We start from the raw sequence: 21,585 nt of genomic DNA on the forward strand, positions 1-21,585 counted from the left end.
GATACAACTGACCAGGAACCTCAGTGTGAGGCGTGTCTAGGACATAAGGTCGTTAAGGAAGAAACTGTAGGGAGTCAGGCAAGAGGTGAAAAACAGAACAGCAAGAGTCTGGAGGTTTCTGAGTACTAACTTATACTCTGGAGATGTCCCATCCAGCCACTTCCATTCGCTTTCATGCTCCAAGTCCGTCAGGCCAATCCAGTGGCTATCTCTCCCTACCATCTGCTTTTTTATCCATTGCTGGAAAATAAACCACAGACGGTGCATTATTATTTCTTGGAACAGATGTCTGGTGGGCTTCCCCACTGACCCCGCATTTAAAAAAACAGGACAAATTAAAAGAGGATATTTGTCAGAACATGTACACTGCTATTGCTGTGTTCTTTTTTTATGTACTTCTTTTCTTTTGTACTGTTTTGGGGGCTTTGACATTTTTTCCTCTTACAAACTTACAAGTGATATTTCAATGATGCTCTACCTCCTTGAAATTACCCAGACCACTCAATGAACTCCACTAGGCTCCATCCCCTCCTATAACCTGTCCTCCCCATGTTCTAATGATAGTAACAGCCATGGCATAACTGAGCTCTTCCTCTGGACCAGGTGCCATGGCCAGTGTGTTACGTGTAGCGTCCTTAAGCCTTACGACAACCTATGTAATAAAGATGATAAGTGGCTGAGCTGGGTTGGACACAGCTCTGTGTATTCTAAAGTGCAGGTACCTACCTGATTGTACGCTCATTCCCAGTCAGTTGTGGGAAGCATCTGTTTTTAGGACTGTGTTTTTAGGATTGTGCTGGAGATACTTAGGGAGAAGGAAGGAGGCCACTGGAACAGTGTGGCACCAAATAAAGAGCACTGGCATTGTTGCTAGATGGACTTCATTTTCAGCCTCAGCTCTGCATTTACTTGCTGTCCCGTGAATAAATCATTAAAACCTTCCAGGGCCTCAGTTTTCTTAATTAGTAAAACAGGGATAATAATACCCATTGGTTCTAGGGTTGTTGTGAGGTTTAATGGAGAAAATGCCTCATAAGGTGCCTGGCACACAGGAAGTGCCTAGTGAGTGGTCACCATTGTTATTGTGTATGGGCTGTCCCCATGGCCGCCTCTGCTCTTCCTGACTCTGCTGAGGCCACATGTCTGATCTCCCACCCCACCCCTGCAGAGGCACTCCACTCATGCCTCTTTACTTCTCTCTGCAGGTGCCTGGTGCCAGCCTGCAGCTTCCAAGTTACTGCTCTCTTGACAGCCACTGGGAGGAGCCACACCTCTCCAGGGAATATCTTCCAAGTGGAAGCAAGAGGACATAATTCCCATGCCAGGAATGCTTGTCTCTGTATAAAGCCCAGATCTCCAAAATGTAGCTTTCTGTGTTTATGTGACCATGAATTCTTGATGTCTTTGACTCCCCAGTAAGCATGCAATTTCCAGATGTAAACTATCCTTAAATTATAGTTTTCCCCAACTCTAAGTATGCTGCAGACATACCTGTTCTTCTCTCGTGTTTATGAAAACGAGATGTGAAGACTTGTCTTCACAGAAAAGTTTTGCATCCTCAAAAATTTCTTTCTTAACCGAAAAATAGTAGCATTTGTCTGTGAAGTTCTTCCAGTGAGGCGGGCAGCCTAGGAATGCAAAGGTTTATAATATTGATCAAAAGTAAAACAAAACACGAAAAGCACTATGCTTTTCCTCAGCTGTTTTTAAGAGGCCACAGCTATGGCCCTGCTTCCCTTGCAGGCCAGGAGCGGCCCCAATACCCGTGTGCAGAGCCCACGACTGACGTTCACGGACATGCTGGGGGCAAAGACCAGTACCAGGACGTGGACTGCAGAGTACATAGTAGTGAAAACTACATAATCTGGAAAATAGCTGCACTGGGTCTTTGTTCCTGTGTCTGGATTAGTCTTTACAATGACAGAAACAACAGAAACGACAACCAAAGGCAGCGCACAGATGTGCAACATCAGTCTGGAATCACATGGAACCTACGGACTAGATGGGGAAACCCACAACCATATTGGGCTCACAGAACAGCAAAAATGACCCGAATCGTACTGAAGGAAATCAAATGGAACCGGGTGTGGGTCAAAGAGAGAAATAGGCTTGGTTGCAAACCTTTGGTTTTACCAAAGGTTTAATTATAAAAGGACTGGAAGTCACCATAATACCTTCTCAGAAAGAAATGAAATCTGACCTTCAGGAACAAAATCTCACCTGCATGTTAACTGAGGGAGGCCTAACCTCAGTAAGGGCATAAAGTGAGGGCAAGACAGGTCGGGGGTGGCTAGCTTTGGACTTTCTTGAAGGAAATGTCTGGGGGCACATTTGTCCCCGAGGGCCTGACTCAGCTAAATAAACAAGTGCTAGAGAACCTGACCATGTTTAGAGAAACGTGCCTGAGTGACATGGCCTGAGAGCAAGAGGGGCCTTGTACCTGCCCCCACATGATGTCTTTACTGCCAAATATAATAGGTGTGGGAGGAGCCTGGGGCTGTACACTGGGGGCTGGACCATCAGCACATACACCTCCCCTGTCCCCTGGTGCAAGGGAGGGAGAGATCAGACTTACCATTGGCCTCTGGTGCTGTGGTTGGCTCATTCTGCAGGGCCAGGGGTACTGCTGCTCCCGATGGGCCTGGGGGGCCAGGGGGACCCTTGGGGCCTGGCATGCCTGGTACCCCAGGCAAGCCTGGCAGCCCCCGTGGTCCAGGCACCCCGGGCTCCCCAACAGTGCCTTGCAGTCCCTGGAAGCCAGGAGGGCCCTGGGGGCCGGGGAGTCCATCCTTGCCTGGTGGGCCTGGTGGGCCTGGGTCCCCATTGGGTCCCTGAGGGCCAGGCTTCCCCGGGGACCCACGGGAGCCTTTGGGGCCCTGTGAGCCTTTGGAGCCTTTGCTGCCACGCTCTCCAGGGGGACCGACTGGCCCTATTGGGCCCCTCTCACCAGCAGGGCCGGGTGGACCAGGCTCCCCCTTCTCTCCTTTCTGTCCTTTGTTGCCAGTGGGACCAGGGGGGCCCTGCTGTCCTCTGTCACCTTTTGGACCCCTAGGGCCAGGAGGACCTAAAACATAAAACATATATATAAATGGCATAAAGATGAAATCCATTGTGATAGTGAAGAATTCATCTTCTTATAAAATCTCCAATTTAAAAAAAATCTAGACATACAAAATACATACATGGAGTGTTTACTGTTTACGGCACCAGTGTTTGATGGTATTTTTCTTTTTAACAAAAGGTTTCTTTACTAAGCTCACCCTTCTCACTCTAAGCACTTTGAAAAGGTCTTCATGGCACACAACTTTCTAGTGTCCACTGATGTTTCAGGGGAAAGGACAACTTCATGCTGGTACTGGTGACTCACACCATTAAATTGGGTTCTCTTAGTCAACTGGGATCATCTGTCACTAGCAGAAAACTGCAGGTTAGGTTCAGGATTCCCTCCTACTTATTTCCTCTTTCTTTTTCACTGATTTGACGAATAGTTATTAAAGACCTGTTATATCACAAGCACTGTGTAAGGTGTTATGGGATAAAGAATTGAATTAGACAAAACAACAACAACAACAACACCACAAATGCTATCAAGCGTTGAGAGGCATTGTCCTGTTCCCTCACCACACCAGAGAGGCCTCTTCTTCTCTGTCACATCCCATCTGGTGCTCCTGTCCCCTCCACCGGCACTGTGGGGGTCTTGCTCATTGTGGACCAGCTCAGAGGTACAGAAGGTCTTTGCGCAAAAGTGCTCTCCGGCCTAGGGCTGGGGAGGATCAGTTTTGTTTTTTTCTAGTTGGTCTAATAATGCAAATAGGGAAAGTGGGCTATAGGGAAAAATAGGTGGACAATCAGATTGGCAGGGAAGGAAAAAAAGACACCATTTTCCACTAAAGGAAGGAAAAAACAGTTCTCCTTAAAAAAGACAGGGGTAGGGAGGATAGGGAGGAAAGTACCTGCTCATCCCTTCTCTTCCTATAAAGCAGCTCACAGAACATAGGACTGCCTGTTTTCTTTAAGTTCTCAGGGCTTACAGGGCACATCACACAAATAAACCACAACTAGGATCTGTATAGTGAGCGACAGTTTTCAAGGTGCTTTCAAGGTACCTGATCTTTGTCTATGATGTATTCCCATAGCACATTTGAGGACATACAGGTCCATCCCCCAACCAGCTGGGCTGGGAACAGAACTGTGGAGCAGCTCTTCCCACCTCTGTAGGGGGATTTCTCTGCCTCACTCCCACCCTAGGCTCTGACTGTATCCACCCTAGACCCTGATGTGCCCTAGGACATCACTGTATCCTCATGCTATCCATACACCCTGGTCCACCCACTCATCCTGCTTTCCCTTAGCAGGTATCTAGGCTTGGACTCAGCTTTCTTTCTTTAAGGCTATGTCACTCAAGGAGTTACTGCCTAGACCCTCTGCAGAGCTGTTAAGAGTTTATGCTAATGGCTAGCACTAGCTTCAATGAGTTCCTTCTAGGATTTTTTTTGTTTCAGAAGTGGGAGACTTTAGGAGACTTCAGGATGAAGCACCCTCTCCTTGAACCTGACTCATTGGCTTCTCCTTTTGGCTCCACCTTGTTATCAGCTATTCTGGGCTCTGGGTTCTTATTTCTATCTGACAGTCAGATGGTCCATTTTCTTTGGGGTGTTCTGCCAGCACTTCCAGCTTGGCATGTCTAAAACTGATTGTATGGTCTCTTTGCTGTTTAAGACCTCCTTCTATCATTCTTTATCCCACCATATCATCACAACCGTCTCTTCCTTTCTGTTACTTGTCACGACCCTAGCTGGGTGTTCTCCCGCCCTCCATCCCTCCCGTCTTTCTGGTAGATTTTTATGGTAACCTCTTAACTGCTCTTCTTACCTCTAATTCCTGTCCATTCGTTCCATTCTGCATTTTCCCCACATTTGTCTTCCTTATACACAACTCTGATCTCTACTTGCTCCAGAATATTCAGCCTTTAATTTATCATCTGATATTAAGGCTTTCATGACCTGGTCTCATTATTTATTCCATCCTTCCATGGACTTTCACAAATCTCTTTTCTCAGACTTTCCTCTGCCTATATTTATCTGGAAAATCCCTGTTTGCCACCATGTCATCCCCTCAGGTCACTACAGATGGAAGTTCTTCCTTCTTCTCTAATCTTTTAGTTCTTATTTGTTCTTCGAGGACACTTCCCCGTCTAGCAGCTAGCAGTGTCTGATGCATAGTTGTTATTCAGTGAGTATTTATCAAATCAATGTGCATCATAGGTCAAAAGGCCTAGTGTGCTAATGTCAATATTTTGGGCCCCAAGAGAGACCAGAAGGGAGAAATTTTGGGGGAACGGTGATCTGGTACCCTTCGCCTTATTCTAAGAAGTACAGCTTCACTGGATCTGCATACCAGTTTGATCCTGGCTGCCACTATGGAATGACCACGGGGAGATCTTTCTTTTCTGACTCTACACACACGTGAAAATTGACCCAGTGGCCTTCTCATCAGTGATCTGAGTTTTATCCTGTTTAACCTGAGAAGGCTTATAAAATAGCCTACGCTATTTAGCAAAGATTAGGAAGGTGAGTTTTCATTGCCAAATTTTTTTCCTTTAAAAAACTAACTTAGTTCCTTTGTGTAGTTGAGAAATAGTGTCCTAGAGATTAATAGTGGGGAAGGTGGCATGTGTTTCCTTATAATGGATGTAGCAACAGTGAAACAATACTGAAAATAGGCCAAAACAAAACAAAACTTCTAATTTATTTGGAATAACAACAAAAATAAGTAACTTCTGAACTATTTGTGTTTCATGTTCTATATTTAGTCTTAAGAAATCCAAATAATGGAAAAGTTCTGTGGGCAAACTCAAGTACTTTAGAAGTTTTTTATCCTTAATGTATGAATCTTGCCAATAATCAGTGTTTCTCAATCGCTCACATCTGGGATTGGTGTTGTACTTGTAAGTTGTGGGAAATGAGTTTACCTATGCCTATGAAATCGTGACTGTTCAGGGGCTTGTCTCCCTGATTTGACAGACAGATGTGGCAGAGAGCTGTATTTCTTCCAGAACACTTTCCTATGGTTTCTGACAAATTCCAAAGACACACAACTCTCTTTTCCTCTCCTGACTTGAAACTAAGACCTCCCTCACCTGGTGTGACAGATTTTCATTAATCTTTGTTTCTGGGGAAGGGTAGTTTATGGTGTTCAGCTATTTCCCTCTGAACGTTAAGTGCTTCTTGAATGTCTCCCTTTGCTCTACATAGAAGCTGTAGCTTGGTTTAAGAACAGCATAAAACATGGATCCCAGTCAGCACAAAATACCAGCAGATGTTCATTCCCAGATCTCGGAGAAGGGACAAGATACTGGGAGAAGATGCAAGGTCTAAAGGTCTAAAATCATTCTTGTGATGCATTTCTCAGCTGGTTCAGCATACAAACTGAAATTTCATATGAAGCACTATAGGTTATCACAAAAAGGTTATCTAAAATAAAGTTTAATATTTATGGCTGTGGATAAACTCCTGGCATTCACATGGTTATTGATGTCTTCATCCATAGCTGCCCCAGCCTTGGGAAAAAGGCTGGGGCAGCTATGGATCACAGCTAGGGCAAGAAGCCCGCACTCTGCCTTCAGATGTTGGGCTATATGTGAAAATGTACTCTAGGTGTCCCATACATAAGGGAATTCAATCATTTATATACTTTACTCATTAAGACAATACTTTGCTCATTAAAACTTAAAAATTTGATATTTATTTCTTTTCAAAATTACTGAGAAAAAGAGTTAAAACTAGTTAAAGTCAGCACTAGATCTCCATAAAAAGTAGATTATCAATGCTAGGGGTATATCTTTCTCTAGGACCTAGGATGCTAGTATCGCTTTATTAGCATCTGGATAATTCCAGGCTTTTAGGTCTTACTTGACTCTTTTATTGGGTGGCTGTTGAAGTAAAAATAAAATGAAATAAAATGAAAGCCACCCTTAGTGTCTTAAAATTGAAAACACTGAGATAAATGATGGGAATATATATGAACTTGTGCAGTAACAACTTGAGTCCAGAGTTCAGAGAATGGTTATGCTACATGTGGAGGCATATGTGATGTCCCATACAGAAGTGCATTTGAAATTTGCTTTCATGGCCAAGTGGGTGGCTCCCTGGCTCGGGATCTGAAAAGCTAGGATATCCGTGTTGCTGGTAAAGCAATCATAAGCTCCAGAAATGCCCAAATATGAACTCCGAGCAGCCTATGTATGTACTACCAGCAAAACCTCCTCGTGTTCCCCAGACTCCAGAGCTGGGAGCCTTGAACACCCGATTCCTCTAAACAAGCAGTTCAAAGAGGACGGAAGACTTTAAATAACTGTGCTGTTTCTGCTTTGGCAACCAAACTGCAGGCCTTGAGAAGGGCCCAGCCCCATGTCCTACACCTGAGATAAGTTTCCAATTTGTTTTCCAACAAAACTGCTGGTGCTTAACGGGAAGTAGAGAAACCACTTTAACTCTTACTGTCATTCGAAATTGTGGAGACTTGATTTTAGAACCATGAGTTGTAAGGTTGGAAGAACAGAGAAAAATAGTAATATAATCTGATATATTTTTCTTCTCATTTAAAAATCTACTTTTAATATAATTAATCAAACATTTATTAAACACCTACAATATGAAAACATCATTCTGCTTTACTAAGGAGAAAAGGAAGGTACAAATTAAAGGTACATTTAATAGATATTATAGAGAAATCCTTTCGAAGAATAATTTGATTCTCAACCTCATGTTTAAGAGGCTTCTAGAAAGCCATGGAAGCTCTTTATCATAAGAGTAAGGTATACTTAAACCATTGTTTCTCACCAACTGGCCAGAGTCTGCTTCCATGCCTTGAGAATGCCTGCTCTCTAGGATCCCCACACAGCAGTCTTGTTTGAGGACATGTATCAAGAGTGGGTGAGGCCAACAATGAGAAGAACTGAGGCTTCCTGGCTGATCCTCTTTGCTTTGTCCCCGTCCTGCTTTATTACCTGTCTTTTCATCCTTCCTTTGCATCTCTCAAGGTCCAGCTCAAATGGCAATCCCTTACTGATGCCTTAACCAATTGCTGTCCTGAACATAAACTCTCTCACATTTCAACCTTCCTGAACGTGACATCTCTTCTCGTGAGCCACGACAGGGCAGTAGGGTGCCATTTGCATGGGTTTGGGATCTAGACTGACTTGAGTTTAGCACTGTCTGCCATTTACTAGCTGCTTGACCTTGGATAAGTTACTCAGGGTCTCTGTGCCTCAGTTCCTTCTCCTGCAATGGAGAGTGCTGGTAATTCTCACCTTAAAGAGATGTGACAATGAAAGCTCAGCACTGTGACTGGTATACTGCAGACACTCAGTAAGCGTAGATGAAAAAATGATTGAAAGCTACCTGTTGGCAGCACCTGAGATAGATTCCTTTTCAAGGCTGGGCACCAGAAAGCCAGCAGAAGTACTTTGGGACCCAAATCAGTCTTAACCCTGTCAGTACAATTTTATTTCTTGTACACATGAAACTGTTGTTTTCCACTGTGATGTATTGGCTGGAGCTAGAGCAAAAGGGAAATCTTGATAGGAACTGAATTCGGATATGAATATTACCTAACTCCCTACCAGGCACTGTACTAAGTGCTTTATGTACATTATCTTATTAATTCCTCATAACTCTAACAGGTAGGCGCAGATGGGGATAGAGGCACAGAGAGGAGGAGGAACTTGGTACCCAGATCCAAGTCTATCCAATTCCAGAGCTCTCCTGTTCTCACCCACCAAATCTCATGCCTCTCTCAGAATGACTGCATTTGGAGGATGCAACTTACACTCTGCACACCTTGCAGAGGAATAGCTCAAAACGTGAGGTGAACTTCCCACCTAAGAGTGTGCATGAGGGATCAAGTCCTCTGTATACATAATCAGTATAAAAGCCTTTACATTATTTGGAACAAAAAAAGGTAAGGCTTTTTTTTTTTTAACAAGGTTTCTGATTTACAGATGTAGAGATAATTGTTGTTGGGATATAATACATGATTTAATATTTATTTTCACATTATCATTTGCTTCAGTGCGATTGGTCAGCTTCAGCTTTCACTTCTTAACAAGGCAAACATCTCATATGCCTGAACTGTACTGTAAGCATTAGGGTTCTATAAGTGCAAGTCACCAAGAATTTCCAGAAAGTATCAGAGTATTCTGAATCTTGCAGAGGCAAACCCAACATAAGCCAATGTTAATCTAATCCTGCTCCATCCTGCTTGATCCCATTCTTTCCTCATCCCCAGGGACAAGATCTGCTTAGAGAGAAAAAGGAAAGGCCCTCGAGATGAAGTGTGGAAGAGAAACAGTTCCTTCAGAAACAGTTCCTTCTCCAGTCTCTTTCTCTTGAAATACCTATTGGGCATTTCTGTTCTGGAGGAAGTTGAACAGCTTGAGTTGAAAGCAGGTAGCTTGGTTGGCTTGAGAAGTACTCAGGTCAACTCACAGAAAGTGCAGGTAATGATAAGACCAAGAATAAATGTAATATGGGAAAGCATATGTGAAAAAGAGAATATTTAGAAACCAAGCTCTGAGGCATTTCAGAACATTTAGTCAGAAACCTCATTCTAATAGACATCTCTCACTTAATGTGCTTGAATGGGCCTCCTTTTTTTGCACCTCCCTGGTCTGTACCACCATCCACCTCCAGAGGCAGCCTGTTCTCTCTTTCTCTCAGTCCCTACAGCCAATCCAGCCTTGTCCAGCCATACAAACCAGCCCTTGACCCTATATTCAGTTTCTGTCCACCTCACCTCCACCTCTACGACACAAAAGTGCCTCTTGGCTGTTCCTTTGGGCTTGGGACACTGGATAGGAAATTCTAGGGTCCTGGGCACCAAATAGGGTCAAGAATGGGTTGTCATGGGCTCTCAGTACTCACATTCCTTTGAGCCTGTGGATTCCTTTGCTCGGCAGGACATGGCCAGAGGAGGCTGGTCAGAGCCTTCCACAGCCGGGCCCTGTTGTCTGGGGAAGGGCAGGCTGCCCTTGAGTCTGCCTCCAAGACTCTGCCTGAATGAGACTCACTTCTTTCCTCTCCACTTCTACCATCCCATTCTAAGTCACCCACAATTGGTCCATAGCTTCTCACTGGACCCCTGCCTCCATACTCACTGCACTATAATGTACTTTCTCCCCAGCCCCTCAACATCCTTTTAAAAATATGAATCAGGTCATGTCACCTTACTTAAAACCTCTTCCTCACACTTAGAATGAAATCCCAACTCCCTACCTCACAGACGTCCGCAGGGGCAGCTGGGAGCAAGGAGGAGGGGTTTGCACTTCCAGGGAGTATCAACGGGGTCAGCAGCATGGGCTTTGGCATCACAGTCCGGGCTCAGATCCTGTTTAGCTACCTATCATTTCTTAAGTTTCAGCAAGTTCTTTGAACCTCTCTAAGCCTTAGTTTCCTCATCTATAAACTGGTGATGGTTTTATAAGTACTTGCCTTATAGAGCAGTGGTCAGGATCCACTGGGATGGTTTGTGAAAAGCATTCAGTACTCACACTCCATGTTAGTTGATAAAAATAATCAGAACAATGAAAACGTTAACTAATTTAAAGCCAGGATCTGAATCTTCAACCATGAGCTTTTCATACACATCTTTAGTTGATAAGCTATGCTATATGTAAACTAAATATGTCAAAAGTTTCCTTTTATAAGAGACATTAACAATTAAACCAATAGGATAATAAAACTATGAAATTCATAGCTAGAAACTCTCCTAAATATCATGATAGGATTATCTAAGGTATTATTATTCCAAGAGACACTTAGGAAACTTATTTTATGAGGTTGCAGATCTGCCCTCATTCTGAATTTAGGCTGAGAAAAAATAGGAAAAAGATCGAACAGGGAAGGACTTTTTCATCATTTGAAAGCCCATCCCTTATTCAGAGTATGACTTGTACCGATATCTCTGACTTGGAGCTGTCCAGCCCCTCTAGAGTTTGGGCACCCCTATTGTTCAGGGAAGCCATTATATTTTCAGGCAACACCAATTTTTGTAAGATCATACAAAATTAAAATTTATATTTAATGAATATACTAGTTTTTGTTTTATCCTCTGAAGCTCCTCAGATGTTATTTAAAATCTCTTCCACATGTAGCCTTTTTTTTTAATTTATTTTTTTTATTATGGTGACATTGGTTAATGAAATCCAGTAAGTTTCAGGTATATAATTTAGCAGTAAGGTATGTATGTATGTGTGTATGTGTGTATGTGTGTGTGTGTGTGTGTGTGTGTTTGTGTGTGTGTATTGCATTGTGTATTCACTGCCATGATAGCCTTTTAAAGAGTTGTAGACAGTTGCCTTGTTCTCCACTAAGCAGTCTCTCCTCTAAGTTCTCAAGTCATTCAATCCTTCCTCACAGCACATGGTTTCTGGAGTCGTCTTGCCATACTGAAATTTCACCTCCCTCGTTCTGGGTATTACATTTTTATTAATATAGTCAAAGATCACATTAGCTTCCTTGGTAGACACATTTAGTTGCTCACTGTCAACTAAAACCTCCATGCTTTTTATGCATACTTCCTCTAAGCCATGCCCACCCATTAACATTTGTGTTTGGTCTTTTTCATTCACAAATGGGACTTTATACATATATTCCCTATCTATTTCATTTTGTTGGCATTGTTTCACTGTTTCAGCCTCTCTAGATCATTTTGAATTATGATTACCTCATACATTAGTATATAGTTTCACGTCACACAGGTCATTCATATCCTCGTGCTAGTCATTGACAAAGCTGTTGACCAGGGCCCTGCCATCTACCACTCAGACCTGCCTCCAGGCTCACAGGGGGCTCATTAACTACCACTATTTATACTCAGTCATTCAACCTGTGTGGCAGACACACCCCAGGTCGATCCCCAATGACTCATACCCTTGTATAATCCCTTCCCCTTGAGTGTGGAACCTGTGATTTGCTTCTAACCAATAGAATAAAGAAAAGGTGATGGGATGTTACTCCCTTGACTAGGTTATGTTATATAAGACTCTGTCTTATCAGACTGGAGGGAGACAGACTCTGTTGCTGGCTTTGAAGAAGCTTCAGTGTTTTGAGATGGCAAGGGACTGTGGGTGGCCTCTAGATGCTAAGAGTGGTTTCTGGCTGACAGCTACAAAGAAAATGGGAACCTCAGTCTTACAGTCTCAAGGAGATAGAGAAATGGATATTTTCCTCATTCAAGCCTCTGATGTAACCATAGCCCCTCTGTGAGACTGCAGCCTGGTGAGACCCTAAGCAAAGGACCCACCTAGGCCATGCCCAGACGCCTAACCCACAGAAACTGAGATAATAAATGGGTGTTACAAGCTATTGAGTTTGTAGTAATTTGCTATGCAGCACAAAAACTAATACCACCAAAAAACCCATATATCTATTTCTCTATCTTGTTAAGGCTGTCACTGTCAAAAGCCTTAGTGAAATCCAGACACGTTATTTTTCATTCTACTAATTTAAACAATCTAATAACTTTTAATGTGAGGAAATGTTAGATTCACCTGCCTTCTTCTTAGAAAACTCATTCTGATGATTGCTGCTTCCCTGAAAGCTGACTAATTATCCTTTTAATAATCTCTTCTCAAATCTTTCTTGGGTTGGCCAACCATTCATGCTCATGACACTTGAAAATAGAAATCTCTTAGTGGTAACTCCATAACCTAAAAGAATAAATCTTGCTTCCAAAGGAGCCCAATTGACAATGGCATCTAAATATCTAGGCACTGAGGAAATCCAAATTAACCCATCTTTCATTCACCAAATATTGAATGAAGGGCCTTTAAACAGTGTCCACAAATTCTTAGTTACACATCTTTTCAAGACATGGAGCTTAATTCCCCACCCCCTTGAGTGTGGGTTGGGCTTAGTCACTCATTTCTAGAAACAGAATAATGTAGGAGTGATGGTATATGACTTCTGAGGCTAGATTAAAAAAGGCACTGTGGCTTTTTTCTTGTTCTTTCTCTTGGATCACTGGCTCTGGAGGCAGCCAGCTGCCATGTTGTGAGGACACTCAAGCAATTTCACACGGTGAGGAGCCAAGGCTCCCTGCCAAGAGTCATGTCAATGAACCATCCTGGAAGCAGGTCCTCCAGTCCCAGTTAAGGCTTCAGATGACTACAGCCCTATATAATATCTTGACTGCAACCTCATTAGAGATACTGAGCTAGAACCATTCAGCTAAGCTGCTCCTGAATTCCTGACTTTCAGAAACTATGAGATAATAAATGTTCACTGTTTTAAATTGCCAAGTTTTAGGGTAATTTGTCATAGAGCAATAGATAATACAAACAAATTCAGAATTTTCACTCACCTTGTAGTATTGTAAAATTCTTGATGAGCTGACCATGCTTGGAGTCCACCAGCTTCATTTCCTCCATAATCACTGATAAGTTGGCTACTTCAGTGTCTAACCTTGACCTCATCATATCTTGTTGCATCCTGAGAGAAACAGAATCCAAACGGATATTGGCCAACGTGTTATTCAATGAGGTCAGATCATCTGTGTGTTTGGTCAGGGTATCTGTGCAAGTGGTCCTGACTTCATTCAGATTGCTGGTCAGCGTCCGCAGGTGGTGGGCTGTGTAACTGATATTGCTAATGATGTTCACGATATCTGTCTCAAAGAGTTGGAAGCGTTCCTCCAGCTGGCTGAACTTGATGGCTGTTCTGTTCTCTGCATCCTTGTGTATATCCTGCAGGTCTTTCAGGTTCTGCTCGTTGGCTTGTGAGGCCGTGGTGATGTTGTCCATCTGACCTGTGAATGAGCTGAGCTGGCTGTTCATATCCTCTAGGGTATCGTTGTTGGCTTTGGCCAAGGCAGTGTTATTGGCAGCCAGCGTCTGCAAGCTCTGAACTTTCTCCTTCAGCCAATCAGTGTCCTTCTTGGCTTGAAGGAAAACCTGCTGTAGATTTTGGAAGTCGTTCTTGATTCGCTGGATAGCCTGGCTTGTGTCATCCACAGACCGCTGCAGGTTGGTGATGAGGTTCCTCTGCTGCACTTGGGTCAAGTTCAGATTGTTGAGGTTCATAATGACCACGTTATGAGAATACATTTGGCTCTGCAGATTGCCCTGCAGCACACTGGTATCTTGTTGTAGATTTGTGACATAGCCATTATACGCCTGGAGGGTTTTGTTTACAGTAGTAATGAGGAAAGAGTTATTCTCCAAAGTTTCTTTCAGTTGACTTTGCCTGTCCACCAGTGCATCCCCACTTGCCTGTAACTTCTCCAGCGTATCTTTGTTCTTGCTGGTCTTTTCCATAATCTCACGAAGCTGTTGTCGAAGATCCAGAATGTCTGATCTGAAGGTAGAGAGTTCAGAGTTGGTGCTTATAGCTTTCTTCCCAGTTTGGTCTCCTGAAATAAGATATATTTGTTACTTAGATTGGTGTGGTTAAAGATCCCAAAGAGATTTAACTGGTATGCACTACATTTTAGATATAAAATTTGTGGTATATGCAGACTGCTCTGCACTAGTAAAATCCACATCTCTTAAAACTGGATGCTGGGGAATTGGAAAGGGTGCTGAGTACCAAGACTGACCAATCTGAATGAACATTTTTCTCAAATTGGGAAGGGATATTTACTTGATTCTAGAGCACTGAGCAGGGTGAAAAGAAAGGAATAAACTCTTTGTTTTTTGTTAAAGTCACCCAAATTCCTTTTTAAAAAAATGAAAACAAAAATCAAAGGATAAAATAGGCTGGAATCTTTTATTTTTAAAATTAATTTCTATAATTCTTCTATGCAGTTTAAAATAATTTAAATAATAATTTACTAAGAATTTTATAAAAGAGTATTTAGTAAAGAGTATTTGTGTGTGTGTGTGTGTGTGTGTGTGTATGTGTGTGTGTTTATCAGGACTGATATTCAGATTTTATTTGGCACATAACTGTGGTTTCTCTTTTGGGGAGATTCAACTCCGAAATTGGGCCTTAACTTAAAAATGTAAAAGTCCTTGAGTTAAATCATCAGAAAAGATTCAACACACAATACAAACATTTAATGTCTTTTTGGGTAAATGGGTGTTTACAACAACATATTCTAAAAAGCCATGGTCACTACGGCCATGCTGTGCTGAACATGCCTGATCCCGCCTGATCTTGGAAGCTAAACAGGGTTGGGCCTGGTTAGTACTTGGATGGGAGACCACCTAGGAATACCAGGTGCTGTAGGTATATTAAAAAAAAACTGTGGTCATTTATACAAAGTAGATGATTCACTCCCATTCAGATTACCTAATTTTTTCAGGTCGCTTTCCACTGCTGTGAGCTTGTCATCATAGGTTTGGCGAGATGTCTCCATGCCACCTGTAACATTGTCCATTTTCTCTACAACTAAGATTTGGAAATCAATGCATTAATATACATATCTGCTGAAATTTTATTTTTCAGTTTCAACAAGAGATCATTTCATTATAGAATAAAGGAAACAGACCGAAACAAAGAATATAAATGAAATCGAATACTGTGTGGGGAAAAGCATTCTTTTAGAAAAAATGAGTTATTTGTCTCAAAACCCACTGGCAGTTTACTTGTAAATGGTTTTTGTTGTTGTTGTTTTTAGTTTAAACAACAAACATTTCTCACAGTTCTGGAGGCTTGGAAGTTCAAGATCAAGGCATTTACTCTTTTGGTGTCTGTCTGGTGTGGGCCCATTTCTTGACTCATAGATAGCCATCTTCTCACTCTGTGCTCACACGGTCTTTTATAAAGACACTACTCTCATCCATGAGGGCTCTACCCTTATGACTACATCACCTCCCAAAGGCTGCTGTTCCTAATACCATCTCATTGGGTATTTCAACATATGAATTTTAGGATACACTCAGTCCATAGCACATACCAAGTATTTTCTGACAATAATGGAATGATATTAATAGCAGAAGGGAAATGAATATCCACAAACATGGGAAAGTTCAAGAACACAGTCTTCAACCACCACTGGGTCAAAGAAGAAATCAAAAGGAAAATTAGAAAAGGTCTTGAAACAAAAACAAAACACCAAAATGCATGAGATGTAGCAAAAGCAGCAGTAAGGGGATAGTTTATAGTAATAAATGCCTATATTAAAAAGGAAGAAAGACCTTAAGAAAACAACTTAACTGTGCACCTCAAGGTACTAGAAAAAGGACAAGCTAAGCTCAATGTTAAAAGAAAAAAAGAAATAACACAGATTAGAGCTAAAATAAATGAAATAAAGCATAAATAAACAATAGCTAGAAATCCAAAAAAAGAATGGGTTTTCTGCAAAGACCAAGAAAATAGACCTTTAGCTAAGAAAAAAAGAGAAAAGACTCATAAACAACATCAGAAATAGAAGAAAAGTCATTACAACTGATTTCACAGAAATAAAAAGATTTTCAAAAACTATGTACAGTAATACAACAAAAAATTGGATAACCTAGAAGAAATGTATAAATTATTGGAAACATTCAACCTACTAAAACTGAATCATGAAGAAACAGAAAATCTGAATAGACTTATAGTATGGAAACTGAATCAGTAATCGAAAACTTCCCAATAGAGAAAAGCCCAGATCAAATGGCTTCACCGGTAAATTCCACCAAACATTTAAAGAAGAATTAATGCCAATCTTTTTGAAACAATTTCAAAAAACTGAAGAGGAGAAAACACTTTCAAACTCATTTTATGAGGCAAGCATAACTCTAATACTCAAGCTTGAAAAAGACACTATAAGAAACAAAAACTATGGGTTAATATATCTGATGAATATAGATGAAAAAATCATCAGCAAAATACTAGTAAACCAAATTCAACATTGCATAAAAAGGATCATACACCATGACGAAGTCATAATTGGAGATCATTCAACTGTACTGAAGATCTATTATACGCAGGATTCTGCATATGCTCTGGCGAGTTACACTATTCAGAAGCTGAGTCTGTGCCTTAATTGATTATTAGAATAAAATGTCTCCATGGACATTTTGCATTGGACCAAATTTTATGGACCTTTTAGTGTAGACCAATGTCTCTATGGATGTTTTGGATAGGACAAATGTCCTGCAAGCCATAATGTAAGGGTTCTAGCACCTAGCAAGCCATCGATAAATCCTTCCTTTTCTACCTCCTTCCCTTGGTGTACTCATTTTAGTGTTATGGGCTTCAGTTATCCTAATAAATTAGGGGACGTGATCTCTGAGGCAACATTAAACTTTTTAATTCGTATGATTTTTAAATAAATTGAAACTTTTAATAACAATCTGTAGGTCTACGAGTCTACCGCTTTGTCTAAGATGAATCAAAAGTCCCTGCAGAAATTAAACCTAACCAAAACAGGGGAAGTATAGATTCGCTCATATTAAAAAGATCGCCTGGTCCAAATTCCTCACTGCTCGAGTCGCTGTGTTTACTGTCACTAAGACTACAAGATTTTGTTTACACAAATTTTTTGTAAACTTGAGAATTATGTTTTTAATTCTTCTCATGATTTAGTATTGCCTTGGATGTTTTAAAATTTGTTTGGAACTAATTTATAAATTTTTATGTATAATGAAAGTCCTCAATCTGTACTTTTTCCTATGTAGATATTCCCCAACTTAATGATTTTTCGACTCTACGATAGTGCAAAAATGATACCCATTCAGTAGAAACTGTGCTTCAATTTTGAATTTTGATCTTTCCTGGTTAGTGATGTGTGGTACAAGACTCTCTCGTGATGCTGAGCAGTGGCAGTGAGCCACAGCTCCCAGTTAGCCATACGATCACAAGGATAAACAACTGATACTCTACAGTATATTCACTGGGTTAGATGATTATGCCCAACTGTAGGGTAATGTAAACGTTCTGAGCATGTTTAAGGTAGGCTAGGCTAAGCTATGATAGATTACGTGTATTAAATGCATTTTCGACTTATGATGGATTTATTGGTATGTAACCGATGGAGGAGCATCTGTATTAGTTTCCAAAGATGGAGTCATAACACTGTGATCGTTTACAAAATTTCATCACTCATCATACTCTCTACTATTTCTGGCAGGTGGGACTCACTTATCTAGCAGAAGAGCCCATGGCAAAGGACGCCTAGCTCAAGTCTAATCACAAAGTCTCCATAGAATAGTGTTTGCCATTCTCCGTCATACATTCCACTACCGAGGCCTGAAAATCTGCTTCTCCTTAGTGACAAATGAGTCTGTACTTTAACAGTTCCCAAGAAGATGCCTAAGTGGGTTTCCAAACAATAATTTAAAAAGAAGACTTTTTAAAAAACATTTTCTCAATTATACATGATAGGGAAAGTTAGTGATACAGTGTTAAATAAAAACTTCTGTTATAATTCATTCTCAGGAGGCGATAATTCTCTATGGTTATGAGTACACATTTATCTTTCTAAAATGTCTAATAAGAGTATATTTCTCCAAAAGTGGCTCCCTGAGATCCAACCTCCAGCAACTTGGAATGAAGTCTGACTGTCCTTTTTTGCTATCAACAGCTTTTTTAAATAATGACTTTATTTTTTTAAAGCCTTAATATGTTTTGTACATTAATCGTGAGCCAATGGGTCCAGTTTATTGTATTCATTAATTGCTCCACCCACACATGATTGTGTGAGAAGATTCTCCTGGTTTCTGTCAGGAAATAGAAGTACGGTCCCATGTGTCTGAATGACCTAAAGTGAACCAGCTCTGAAGTTCCCAGCACCTTCTCTGGAGAAGGACGGCATGCTCTCCCTCAAGCTTCTACAGTCTAACCATGATGAAGTGTGTGCACTGTACCAAATGCTCTTTCTCACCCAAGCCTTACCATGTGTTCTTCTTTCCACTTAGAATGTTCTTTCCTGGCCTCTTCACCAAGCTAAGACCTATCTACTATTCAAGACTCAGTTCATCATTTCTTGTGGTGAAATACATTTCTTTGCTGAAATACATTTTACAGAGTTCTCTTGGCAGGTTGTCCATTTTTATTGCAGGACTTCACTCTGTTGTCATGGCTTGTTTACTATAAGATACTTTAAGGCAGGGAAATTTGTATGCAGTTTTATTTCCAGCTCTTAGCTCAATGTGTGACACTTATAGGTGTTCAACACAAACTTATTTATTATGCCGTTTATTTAAATAAATGAGAACCTGCCTGCTGACTGCTGAAGCCTGTGAGAAATTGGTTGAGCTAGAGGTCAAGCAAACAAACTTACAAACCAACCAACCCAGGGGAGCCTCAGCACTGGAACGAGTATGGCATCTAGTTGAATAATTGTTGTTTTTTAATGACTATAGAAACAGAGAGATATAGTTATGATAATCTGCACCTTAGAGTTGTTTGATGGGCATGTATACTCCTAATCCCTGGAAACTTGGAAGAATAAAATATTTCATCTGCATTTTAGCAAAGCTAAACTTTTAAAAATAAAATAGTTCATGTTTATAAGTTTAGGTTCATTTCTGATCCTGAAATCAAAACATATGCTTTTGTCTGCCCTCAAACCACATGCAAGATCTTAAGTCCCGACTTTTTTCCCTGGAAGCCAAAGAAACCTCTAAATATGCTGACAGGCAGTCGTTTTCTACCCTCTCAAATTTTTCTTCCATTTTAGTTAAAACAAACAAACAAACAAACAAACAAACAAAAAACCAGAACAGTCATGGACAGATAATTCAGATTTGCATCGAATAAAAGGAATAAATATATTCATTAAAAAAAAACCAAACCTGTTAATTTTCTCTTTGGTGCAGCAAGGAAACTATTTGCCCACAAGTACTAATAAATTGGTTCCATGCACTGAGGCATGTGTCTGCGTTTAAAGCAGTATCTGGGTATAAAGTTGCAATCTGTAGGGTTGCAAAGCTGGCAGCTTGCTTCTTCATAAAAATACTATGCTGATGGAGATCCAGAATCTACATTTGCTGTAATAGTACACAGCATTTTCATTGGTTTTTACTGTTAACTTATTAGCACAAATTCTAAGGATGGCAGAGCCATCTTCTCTTACTCTAGAAACTCCCAGTCTATACATATAGACCTCAGTTTGTAGATTGTTCTCATAAGAGGAAAACAAACATGAAACACAGAAGGGTTACTACAAGTCTGGTTTTTCACAGGCTCCCCTTTTCTAGAAATTGTTTCTTGACTGAATATTTTTCTTCAGAATATCAGTACTTTTGGTGTTATGCATGAAGAGTTGTCCCTCTTCAAGTACTCAAAGCCTAATTCTCTAGGATAATCTGACAATAATACCTTTTCTATCATTGGTATAATTCCTTGGTCTGGGCCACCAACTTGTTCCTTCCTTGATTCCACCCATCTTTTAAGGTCCACTGTAAATGTCATCACCCCATCATGCTAAGCCTTCCCTGGTGATTTGATTCGATACCCTACCACTGAACTGTTATCTGAATAGCAATAATAACAGCCTCTATTTATTGAGTGCCTACTCTTTGAAAGATGCACTGTACCATAGCTGCAGTTAATCCTTACAACTCTTATTTTACAGATGAAGAAATTGAGGCTCAGAGATGTTCAGTAACTTTCCCAGAATCACATAGCTTATAAGTGACTAAGTGGGATACCAGGCCAGGAGATCTAACTCTACAATCCATGCTTTCTCCATAAGTCCACATTGCCTCTCATTTACTCTTTCTTTTTCCTAAATATGGTTTTCTCCAATAAAAATCCCTTGAGGGGAAGGATTATGTCTTCTTCATATTCTCTTTACAGTCATCATTCTCAGATGTTTACTAAGCATCTGCCATGTACATGACATAGTGCTAGACACTGAGGACATAAGAGACATAGCTCATAGCTCAGTCTTTGAGGACAGGGAACAAGAGCAGAACACAGAGATTCTGCCTGGTGCTCACGAGTGTCTGTACCAGACGGACTGTGGTACTCAGGGGGTAACACACCACCTCATTGGTAGCTGAGACTTCTCAGTAATATCAACTACATTCCCCTGGAATGCAATAAAGACATTTCTACTTTGAATATTATTTCAGTTTTCATTACAAAAATACCAAAGATCTGGTTGTGGAATGCAATCCTAGATTCCGATAACAACCACGCAGTATGATTTGATGCACGTTTTGAAAGTCTACTTTGTCATTGCTACTTTGGCAGAGCTTAACAGGAAGGTAAGTATTCTATGACTAGGAATGTTACGTTAAAGGAGATTTTTATTGAGAAAGATTCAGACTACCATAAATGCGTACAGGGCAGGACAACTGAGTAGGATTTCCCTGTACAGGGAATATTATGGGGGAAACATGACCCATTGAACTAAGGAGATGGCTTCTGCCTTAGAAGCTCCATTGACTGATGATAAAAGCCCAGGGCACAAGATGAAACAAGCTGTAACTGTCCAAGAAGTAACTTTCTGTAAAGCAGATGATGAGCCTCATGATCACAGCCATTGTACAGACCTATCTGGGTGACTCAGCAGTCCTCTGAATTGTTCAGCAGACTCTCTAGAAGGAACTTAAGTCATATCCTAACTTGTAGCTACATAAGTGACATAAAAGGAGAAGTAAGGAACGATTTGAAGAAAACAGTATGAAGTTGCCTTTGCTGACTCCAGTAA

The 21,585-nt window shown here is 40.9% G+C and overlaps 1 protein-coding gene and 1 pseudogene across 1 annotated transcript in view; one reads left to right on the plus strand and one right to left on the minus strand.

The window, feature by feature from the left end:
* The window catches only part of COLEC12 (collectin subfamily member 12), a 176,442-nt gene that overhangs the window by 15,476 nt on the left and 139,381 nt on the right, over positions 1–21,585 (minus strand). The window contains exons 4-8 of the mRNA XM_006920043.3: positions 15,291–15,389; positions 13,363–14,409; positions 2,576–3,064; positions 1,492–1,628; positions 131–240 (exon numbers count right to left, since the gene is read on the minus strand). Coding sequence (XP_006920105.1) covers positions 131–240; positions 1,492–1,628; positions 2,576–3,064; positions 13,363–14,409; positions 15,291–15,389 — 1,882 coding nt within the window. The remainder of the gene's footprint in view (positions 1–130; positions 241–1,491; positions 1,629–2,575; positions 3,065–13,362; positions 14,410–15,290; positions 15,390–21,585) is intronic.
* On the plus strand, positions 15,112–15,230 carry LOC112469339 (annotated as a pseudogene).

The sequence above is a fragment of the Pteropus alecto genome, unplaced genomic scaffold (assembly GCF_000325575.1).
Source record: "Pteropus alecto unplaced genomic scaffold, ASM32557v1 scaffold146, whole genome shotgun sequence".
In the NCBI taxonomy this organism is placed as follows: Eukaryota; Metazoa; Chordata; class Mammalia; order Chiroptera; family Pteropodidae; genus Pteropus; species Pteropus alecto.